This window comes from Athene noctua, chromosome 7, assembly GCF_965140245.1.
Source record: "Athene noctua chromosome 7, bAthNoc1.hap1.1, whole genome shotgun sequence".
NCBI classification, from domain to species: domain Eukaryota; kingdom Metazoa; phylum Chordata; class Aves; order Strigiformes; family Strigidae; genus Athene; species Athene noctua.
The window spans coordinates 19,082,627-19,093,707 of record NC_134043.1 but is presented as its reverse complement, the minus strand read 5'-3'; the positions used below and the strand labels follow the sequence as shown (position 1 = coordinate 19,093,707).

Here is an 11,081-nt window from a genome sequence, read left to right as displayed (position 1 = left end):
TTAGCCTTTGTGCTTAAGAGTGTGGCCTACTGCGACCTGAATTGAAGAGTCTTTCATTTGTGTTGCAAAGCAGTCAAGGCCATATGATGGGGCTAAGGGTGGCATTACAACAAGGAGGTTTTGCAAGTAATTGGAACAGTGTGTGTTGGGGGCGAGGGGAAGAGCAAAGAAGTTACTCGTTGAGAGCTTAAACCTAGCTGCATTTCTGTAGCCCTCACACACTGAGGGTATAAAACAGATCTTTCGTTTGTTAACATTTGTATGTGAATTAGGATGCAGTACCTGGCGTCTCCGCATCCAAAAGTGATGCACTGCCACTGCTTCTATTTATTTTAGTCCTTTTATGTGAATCACACTAGACAGATTCCTAGCAAATGACTGTGGTGCCTTGTATCGCCTACAGACTGACCAACAGGCAGACGAAGAACAGAAGAGGGTGAATGTTTGACACAGTTTGCAAACTGGGGAAGTAAGGCACAGGGTAATTCAGTGATTTGCTCACCCTCTCGCCCACATTCTGTGGTAGATCTGATATTCGACAAAGATCTCCCAAGACTCAAGCTCGTATCTTAACCAAAAAACCCCCCAAACTTGTTCAAATATTCCTGACTGTGTCAAAGTAATAATGATTTCAGCATAAACATATCTCTCAGTTTAAACCAGTGCAAACACCCCAAGTGGTGCAGAGTACAGCAGTTCACTTGGTTCCTGGAGTGAGGTGGATTGAATGTATTTCCCTCCTATTTTTCATTGCATTTGATTTTTTCTGCCCTATGGTACAACTCCTAATGTCTAAACTGTAGAACTCCTAATGTCTAAATTAATCTGTAAAGCTTAAATGGGATTTCTCTTCCAACACTCTTGGAGCCAGTGGATAACTATTGATTGGGTTTAACCATACTGCCGTAAAACTCCTCTGACATGGCAGCACATACAGTGCTTCTCAGGCTTTTGCAGCAACAGCCCACCATCATACTTTAATCAGTCCTGACCAGTTAGACTGTAACTATGGTAAGGAAATAATGTAAAAAAAAAAAAAAAAGAATGAATAATGTCCCATCAATAGTCAGTGAAATCCGGCCGTGGATAAAATTATGCATTACTGTTCTCCCTAACATTCAAAGCTGCAGTATCTACTTTTGTGCTGGTGCAGTTGTAGGAAGTCAGCTTTTAAAGAAGAAAAAAAAAATCTTTGTTACTCTGTTGGGTATCTACTAGCCTTCAGAACACAATTCAGTGTTTACCTTCCTTCTTAATCCTATACTTTGTGTAGTGCATAAATGAGGGAAGCATTTTTAACCTTGTGAGTATGTAGTTACGACGGCAGGATTTAGTACCGCCAGACAGCATAAGCAGTTTCAAGTTAAAAGTGTTTATTTGCCCTTGCTATGAACACAGAATAAGCAATTAAAAACAAACATTTCCATCAGTGTGAAAAGTTAAGAAATTAGTCATTTGGTTTCGTTTCTTCTGCAATGCCATCCTGCCTGTACTGCACAACTTGCATTCATATTACTTAAGTTGGCTAAATACTCAACATGTTAAATAGATACAAGCAGAGTGATGCTAAATTAAGATTTTTTTGCCGAAGAATTCTTCATTGATCCATTCTTAATAAACACCTTCAATACTATTTTAAAAAAAATGAAAAAAATTACCATAACAGGTTCATGTAAATGATTCCAGTAAAATAATTATATTTTTGAACCTCATGTAAATAAAAACACAGCATCATTTTCAAATTCTCATTAATCATCAGTGGGATCACTGTACTGTAAAAGTTTGTAGTTGCAAGCTTATTTTTTACATTTAGTGATAAATATTAAACTCTATCAATTTTGAACTTCTGCAATGTCAGCTTTGCTAAATTAGAGCAGATATTCCAATGGAAGGAGATCTTTAATTAGAAAATATTCTGGTTGAAAATGGAACCAAATTGGTTTCAACCTTACATTACATGACACTTTTGGGGATGAGATTAAGCTTTAGAGCAAAAGACCTCGTTTGGGAAAGTTCTAAATCCCTGCAAGGAGAGACTGGGAAGGAGCTTGGAGATCAGCTTTAGCTGTTAAGAGTTGTAATCAAACACTCTCTTAACCAGATTTCTTCTTTCATCACTTTCCGGAGCCATTGTGGTAGAGTGCCTTGCTGGTCCTCTCGCTGGCAGCCACCAGCCATTCTCAGTAACTTGACACAACTAAGCTGGAGACTGTTGCAGTTGAAAATGCTGGAATGATAAAGGCTCCATTTCCTCTCTCCTCATTTCCTAGAGATTTTTTTCTTCTGGGTGCTTCTCTCCCCGTCATGATTGCACAACTTGAGACAACCACAGTAGCTGCTTACGTGAAGATGGATTCTAGGAAAACACTCTTCTATTTCTAGCTGCCTTCAGTACAGTATGTTTTCTTTCAGATCTCATTCTTTCCTTCTCTTTGGGAAAATCATCACAAAATCCATCCATCAACTCCCAGTCTTTATTTCTTCTTCTTGCTTGTTCTGGTTTTCTCAGAAGGAAACTAAGTGTACAAGCACCCGTAACCTGTCAGTTTAAGAGAGGCCAGCACCACATTCTTTATAGTTCAACCATGAACTTCAGACCACAGTTTGGCAGTTCTTAAAGCAATCTATAACAGTATCATCACGTATCTGGGCTGTAGCAACACATTTCCCCATAAAGCTTTGAAACTTCATTTCTCCTATCATCTGACCATGCACCACCCTGGAGCCATATTACCTTGCATTCTTCAGATATAATTGCAGCCTGTATGCTTTTTCCACTGCGTAAACGCCAGTACAGTCAACAGAAGGCAGCTGATTTTGGCCATGGCCATTTCAGCTTTTCCAGATGCACATACTTAACCCCCTCAAATACCTGATCTTTCTGTTCTGCTCCACTTTTCTGTAACTTTAATCTTTGTCCCTCCCACAGAAAGTTAACATCGTGGACACAAAAATATTACCAACTCATATGCTGTGTTCATCCTTCTTTTCATGGTTATTCTAGCCATGTGTTAACCAAAAAACCCCCCAAACCAATCCAAACAACCCCCCCCCAACCTAATCAAAAGCTCCCATGCCTCTTTCCTGGGGAAAAAGCTGTCTCCTAAAGATGCAACTAGTCTTTTAATCTGTGTGGACCATAAAGCGTATACAAATTTCTTCCCTGGAAAATACTTGTAAAGCGATCTTAATGGCTAGCCAGGAGAGCTGCAATGTCATTTGCGTAATTGTCCTCTGCTCAGCTGGAATTTGGAAGAATATCTGCAGTTACCTCTCATTGCTCAGCCTGCACCAGGGATTCATGGCTGCACAAAGGCTGCCTCTGCTATTGCACTGAGATGCTTGTAAATCCTTAAGTTTTTAAATGTTTTTTTTCCACTCTTAACACATTCAGCTTGGCTGCTGTTAATACACTCAGGAGTTTTGGCGTACCTTACTTATATGTTTTATTAATAAAACAGTGCTGCACGACAAAAATGATTGTGATTAGTGTGACAAAGAAATGACATCTGCTTAATACCCTGAGGAACGGTTTATCTTTGGGTAGAAAAGAGACATGTTTGTCACTGGGCCACATGGGTTTTTTACAAATAACAGTGGATTATAGTGTGCCGTTGGTACCTACTCCTAATGTTTAGGAAATTATCTTTCAGAGAGAAAATATTCAAGTGAAAAAAAGTATAATTACTATCGCCTAGAACAGGAATGTTTCCTGTTTGAGAATGAAGTGTACTCAGCACCGCTGGTGAAAGTACAAATGTAAGGGTGCACGATGGGCCAGATGGAGAATTTGGTCTGGTTGTGTGGCTGCTGTTCTGCAAACTGATTTTAGCACTGCAGTCCCTTCTGCTCCTAGCAGATAACGGACCCTCTACCGCCACGGAACCGAAGCCAAATGTAGTTCTTCCAAAATTGTATCCAATTCTCTCCTAAAGCCTGCGTCCTGTACTACTCCTCGGCAACGAGATGCACAAAGAGCAAAGGCGATAACAAAGCCCAACCCGGCTAATTAGGTCAGAGCCGAGCCGTCTGCGGATGCGACCACTGCAGCCCTCCTCCTCCTCCTCCTCCTCCGGAACGTGGAAACCCCCCGCTCCGCTCCCCGCCGGGTACCGCAGCTTCTCCCGCCGCTGAAGCGGCCCCTTGGGCCGAGCGGCGCCGCCCGCCGCGGGGGAGCTCCCCCTGCCCCGGGGGGCTGCCCGGCCGCCGGGCCGGGGCTCGCTCCGCGGGCGCCGAGCGGGGCTAAGCGCCGCCCCTCGCCCCCTCTCCCTTTCCTCCCTCCTCCCTCCCTCCCGCAGCCCTGCCCCGCCGCCTGGCACCGCCGCCGCCGCGCCGGCCCCGAGCGCTCCCCGCCGCCGCTCCGCCAGCCGGCCCGCCGCCGCTGCTCGGCCCCGGCCGGGCGGGGACTTGGCAGGAACTCCCGGGGAGAGAGCGAGAGCGCCTGCCCCCGCTGCCGCCGCTCCGCTGTGGCTTTTGGGTGGAGGAGGAGGAGGAGGAGGAGGAGGAGGAAGGTCTGGGCTCGGCCGAGGAGCAGCAGCCGCCGCCGCAGGAGAGGACGAGACAGGAGGGAGAGAGCGAGAGACGGAGAGGCGGCTGGAGCCCCCCAAAGTGCCCCCCCGTCCCTGCACTGCAGGCTACATTTCCAGCTTCATGGGCAAAGTGTGGAAACAGCAGATGTACCCCCAGTACACCACCTACTACTACCCCCAGTATCTGCAGGCGAAGGTAGGGTACGGCGCGGCGCGGCGGGTCGGAGGCTGGCGCCGCTCCGGGGAGCTCGGCCGGGGGCTCCGCCGCGCGGGGCACGGCCCGGGGGAGGCGGTCGGGTTGCACTGGGGGACGGGGACAGGAAAGGGCCGGCGGCCCCTTCCTGCCGCCCGGGGAGCGCCGCCGGGAGCCCCCGGCCGCCGTGCTCCCTGCCGGGCCCTCCCCCCCCCCCCCTTCTCCCCGCTCCCCCCTTCTCCCCGCTCCCGACTGTGCCGTCGCCGACCTGTCTCCCTCCCTCTCGCCTTCCCCCTCCCGCTGGCGGTCCCTCCTCTTCCCCAGGGCTTTCGGCGCGTCTCCTCCTTCCCAACCACGTCCTCGGCCACCCCACCGCAAAGCGGAGCTCAACGGGGCCCCGCTCCCGCTGCCTTCGCCGAACGCGGGGAAACGACCCAAACTTGAGGCGACAGGCCCCGAAGTGGGGCTGCCCGCTGGCCACGGCCGCCGCGCCGGCTGGGGCGGGGGTGCACTGGCTCCCCGGGGGGTGGCAGGGCGTGCTTACTGCTCCGAGGGGTGAGCCGTACTTCCACTTAAATCCCGACCCCGAGGAGGCTGCTGCGCTCGGAGGGATACTCATTGTCTGGGGAGTTGGACCTTTGTGAGCGGCCACCTCGCAGTTCACAAACTGGACTAAAGACGCGTCAGGGGTCCAGCTCCTGACGGCTAATGTTGTACGCGGGTAGCTGTTGTTTGCAGGAAAATTGATGTTAGTAGTTCCTGTGGTGGTGGATCTCCACCTTTTTTTTTTTTTTTTTTTTTTTCCCGTTCTCCTTCAAGTCTGTAAGGGCAGCCAGCCCCACTGCTCTAGAAGCATCATGCTGCAAACTGGCAGATGCAGAGGTGGTTGCATCAGCTGTCTGGAACATTTAGCATAAGCCTCTCCAACCACCAGTGTCACTCCTCACAAATCAAAATAGACCCATATGAGGCTTCAATGTGTGAACTTTTTTTAGAGGTTATAACCGTGGTGTGGTGTTTTTTTCCTTTTTTCTTTTTTTCTCTCTATTGAAGTGTCCTACCTGTGTGGCAATGACAGGACAAGAATTTCCTTCTTTTTACTTGCACACTTCATAAGCTCATCTTTTTACTACGTTCTGTTACTATATTGTGAAATGTAATTTATACTGCTTGGCTGAAAAAATAAATTCCATTTGACAGTCACGAGACGTTTTACAAGTCAGCAATGAGGAGGCTTGGAAATGTGCTTCCTTATATATAGAAATTGATAGAAATACGATGAAGGTCTTTAGGTGATTTGAAATGACTAATCTCTTAAATGTGTAATCGACATCAGGCTAAATAGTACAGTCTGTAGCCATTTAAAGATTATGCCGCAGAGTAATCAGTACTGTTCAGATATATATTTCTAATGCATTATTTTAAAGAAAGGTAGAGTGCCTAAAGGACAGCCTTTTTCATCACTTAGCTGTATGACTGTATAAATATTCTGAAATTTAAAAATGCTTTTGTTTGTTAGAAACTTTCACCATTATGATTTGATGTGGCAATAGTAAGTTATGAACGAAGTACATAACGTTGAATATATATATAAAAAGCAATGTCACTTGGCTTTTTTGACCTGTAAATAATTGAAGAGGGAGATACACTGTAATAGCTTACTGTAGTTATTAGAGTATGATCCTAGAAATCCATGATCCTATGAGAAAGCTTGATGGACCATCTTTTGAAAATGTTTCCTGTACAGATAATTTCATATTGATTTGTATTACGGTCAGTGACATCTTCAAAACATCTTGCAGTCTTTGCTATAAAATTATACAGCCTGAAATTACATTACTCTGTTTCAGCAGAGAGAACATAGCCATTTGACCTACACACATGAAATCAAATATCTGGGATCCAGTCAAAGTTTCCTATTTTCAGAGATCTTGATTTTATAAAAGAAATAAAAGAGAAAAGGTGGCTCCTTGGTGTAGATAAAAGGACCAGCAACTGTAAGTTTTTATATTAAATATGCATAATTCAGTAACGCAGGCCATCTTCTCACTATGGATCCTCTCTGAACATGTAGAAAAAAAAAATTAATTCATAGTTTTCAGCTGTTCTATTCTTTGGGCCCTGAACCAACCTGTTGTCCAGTACATGAACTATTTCATTAATTCTGAAGAAATCTTTGTGTTTTATTAAAGACAAATGGTAAAATAGAATTGAATAGCCTTTGTTGAATGTGTGATGGGTAGTGATATGTGATTACACGGGGAGGCAAGAGATTTTGAGACTAGAAGTTTTGCTTCCCCTCTTATCCTTATTTAAGTAATGATGGAAAATATGCTGACTAATAAACTGCAAATTGATAATTAGGAGAAGACAGGAATTGGTTGAAGATGGATTTTCTGTAGAGAGCTCCAAAATATTCGTTAGTAATTGCATGCATTCCTAATGGATCTTTAGGTTAAAATGTTGATGTGGTCAACTATTTTAATTGCTACAAAATATGTTATAGATTTTGTATTTGTTATGATCTTCACAATCTTATTCATGAAGTATTCAAGCTGGTTCAGTCATATATTCTGGGAGGAAATGTAAACATTTGCTGTGATTCAGCACCTCCCTCCTCCTAATCTTAGGGAGCTCAGCATCAAAAGAGATTAGTGAAACCATGGATTTAAATGAAGTGAACAAAATAAACATTGGAAGAAGGTGTAAGGCTTTTAATATGAAAAATCATTATGTTAATAAAATAGTTCAAAATGGTTTCAAGGTGAAGCTTGTAAAATCTTCTGCATTTTTGTGACTGCCACAATTTTTACTCTGTCAAATGTTACGTTTGACATACCTGTTAAATTTTTGTGTCTTCTAATAAATGTATGTTTCAGGACAGTTCCTATATTGCACCATTGTATGGCATGTCAGAGAGCAACAAAAATCAAGTTCAATGGATGTTTCTAAAGGTTTAGATACTTTTTTTATAAATATTTTTGTAACATTGCTTTTCAGATTTCAACTTAGTTATATTTAATTTCCTTACTTAATATTTTATTTGTAATGAAGAGATTCTGTATTTCAGCATTTTAGAAAGAGATGGTAATTAAGATTGTATGTGTTTTACTAATTCTTAAAGGCCTCTCTGATCAGGAGTAAAATCTCACTGTGCTAGGCAAAGTACTGTAACATGTAACAACACAGTTACAGTACTCATAAACAAATATAATTGTATATATACATCTCTAGGACACAATCTGTTTGCTTTGGTCAAGTAAGAAATAAAAGTAAATTTATTTTGTGTTTTCCTTTACCTAAATATCACATGGAATTCAGTGACATGATGCATACAATGATTTACAAATAAATTGTGATAACTAGCTGTATTACTGTTTTTTTTTTCTTGGGCAATAATGTGACAGTATGACTAGTTTTACTGATAGGTTTCTGTATCATAAAGGAAAGCTCTTTACGTAAGGGAGAGTTAGTGCAAACCAGCAACATTTCCTATAGATAACATGGTTTAATTAAAGTGCAAGCATTTAATAGTCATAGACAATATTTATGTGATACTTGGATTCTGTTTCTTTTCTATGGTATTAGGTAACAACAACCCAGAAGAAATGAAATCTTGCGAATCTTACTAAATTACCTTGGAGTGGGCTTCCAACTGTATAATTTGCTAGCTGCAGAATTAGTGCCCTGGCAGCTGTGAAAAGAACTAATATTTCTAGAATTTTGTGTAGGTTTGTAGGCAGGACTGTAGATTGATGTAAACTCATAGTGAGCAGGCAGATTCTGCCATGTCAAAAACTTATTTTCATGCTGTTGACAGCAAACTTTAAAACGGGAACATTTAATTTTTATTCAAGCCTGTTGATGGCAGAGTAAGTAGGAAATCAGTTAAGAGGGAGCTTACTGTAGTGTTGAACAAAGCAGATATGAAACTTACTAGGAGACATTGGATAATCCACAGTTTAGTGTCAGTGTATGAAGTTAACAGACCGATGTAGAACCTTCTGGTTCAGATGCTTCTAAAGCAGAAGCAGTAGGACCCTTTAATGGGTTGCTGCTAATGAATACCTTTACTTACTACATTCTGTGGCAAGCACAGGTCTATTACCTTTTAAAAAATTTTACTAGCTTATTATCAGCATAAATGATTACTAATTCTAATCAGTTTAGTTAGAGTTATTCCATATGTACCATGACTGCAAAATCTTTACACAGTAAAAGAGAAGTTTATAGTAACACACTTATGCGTGTTTATGTTTATAAGGTTAGATAGAAATAATTTGCACACTTCTTATTGTGGGAAGTTATATTAATTGTCCGTAATTGTCATCTCTCTGGTTCTTGACTGGGCTTAGAAATCCATTAAAAGGAAAAAAATAAGGAAGCACAGGTTAGCTTCAGGCAAACGTTTTGTCGCTGCGCAGTTACCTACCTGATCCTGTTAGCCTCCTCAGCTTCTTGAATGTGTTCTCTCCCATTCTGGCCAGGCTGGGGTTTTATTGTGCAACTATCCAAAGAATTCCTTCAAAAAGTGTACCACATTGTGGAAGGGAAAGAAATGTAAAATTCACCAATTTCCAGAAAAACTTGAGAGTGCCAGTGGTGAGGTGATACCTCCAGCTCTTAATGTCAGGGGATATAAAATATGGAGAAATGAAGAGTGTGCTCTAGAAAGAGCATTTTCTCTTCTTCCAAACATCCCAGTCCAAAACTGGGAATGCCTGTTTGTATCCATCCATCAGATGGTCACCGGTCACAGTGACTGTTTTACATAATTGTTCCAGCTAGCTTACTTTGTGTGGGGCATCTCTATCCTGGTCCCAGTTACTGCTCCTTTTAACTTCTGAAGTTTAGTTCAGGTGGTTTGCTATGAACTAGAAATAGGTCCTTCAGGAAGTATTTCTAGACACTGTTGCTAGAATAATTCTTGTGTATGCAAAAGTTGAAGTCTTTCTGGAAGTGAAATTCATACAAAACTCTGCAAATGTTCATCCTCGCCTTGAATTACTCCAGTTTTAAATTAGCCTGTAGCAGGGACTGTTTCGAGAAGTCGTATCAGATTAGCCCCATGGGCAAACATGTATTAGAAGCAGGATGTAAACAGATAGATTGTTAATAGTGGTGACTTCAGGAAGGTTTAAACCTAGATATTCCATGCTGGGAGCACTGAATTGTTTGTTGGAGTCAAGAAGAACATATGTTAATGTATCATGTATGTTGATGTACATCATTGTACTTACCTAAATAACACAAAGTTACTCATCTTGAAGACCAGCTTCATTGAAGTCAACACGAGTTTTGCCTTTGATTTCAGATAGGCAACATTTTATTTACTAGAAACTTGATTCACGCTTGGGTTGTGCTGGCCATGCTTAATTTGGGGGTGGTTTGAAATCTTCACTTTGGAGGAGCAAAAGTTAGGCAGTGCAACATACAGATTGTGTGATGGGGGCTGGAATCAAGAAGTAGCAATGGCATCTAGAAGATGTGCCAGTTTTGTATTTTTTCTAGGGAATCTTTTAAATTAAAAAGCCATGACTTTCTTCCCTTAATCCAACCTCTAAATTTAGAGAGAAGAATGGTATAAATATATATGCACTAGAGACTGAATTTGCAAATGACAAAGTAAAAAATATTTCCCCCACATCATTGATGGTAGAAATTACAGGTTCTTATTAACTTTGTAATTTCTAGAAGTTTGAGACTAAACTCATCCCTAGAGTACACTGTGCTGAGCTTAATTTTATACTGTGTGATTGGCCTCATTTAACAAATGTCAACAAAATCTTGGTCTCTCTCCTTGATGCAGTAGTAACTTTACTGCTGACGTTTTAGTCTGATCCTGAGTCTGATAGTCTTATGGGAGTGCCTTTTACAGAAAAGCGATAAACCAATATATGATTTGAAAAACGCTTGAAAAATTTATTCAGTGCTGTTTTCCTTTTGTGTTTGATTGTTACCCCCTCCAGGCACTGGGTATGTTCCAAAACTGTGTCTATGAAGTTTATATCCAGCAGGTAGGCAACAGCTGTAAGAGACCAGAATTACACAGTATGTCTGATCCGTACTAGTGTATTTTCTAGCTTTACCTTCAATGCAGGATCCCAAGGCAGTCATGAAAGGTGTGCAATAAGTTTGTGGGGGGAGAAGTTAATTTTCTTTGCATAAAATAGTTCTTTAAAATATGTTTTCTTTCACAACTCAACTGTTATTCTTGGTAATGGCTATAGTTTTTCCTCATTACTTTTAAACTAGAGTTGAGCATGCTGTTTAGATTAGATTCTTAACCTTATTTGTAAAGGGAATCCTATACTGCAAAATACGTTGCTTCTAGTTAGAGCACAAAACTTTGGTTCTCA

At 41.9% G+C, this 11,081-nt stretch overlaps 1 protein-coding gene across 3 annotated transcripts in view; it reads left to right on the top strand.

Annotated features, from left to right (window-relative positions):
• The first annotated feature begins 4,499 nt into the window (after positions 1-4,499).
• The window catches only part of RBMS1 (RNA binding motif single stranded interacting protein 1), a 147,293-nt gene continuing 140,711 nt past the window's right edge, over positions 4,500-11,081 (top strand). For all 3 annotated transcript variants that reach the window (XM_074910321.1, XM_074910319.1, XM_074910320.1), the window contains exon 1: positions 4,500-4,725. In XM_074910321.1, the coding sequence (XP_074766422.1) occupies positions 4,651-4,725 (75 nt within the window). In that variant the 5' untranslated portion in view covers positions 4,500-4,650. The remainder of the gene's footprint in view (positions 4,726-11,081) is intronic.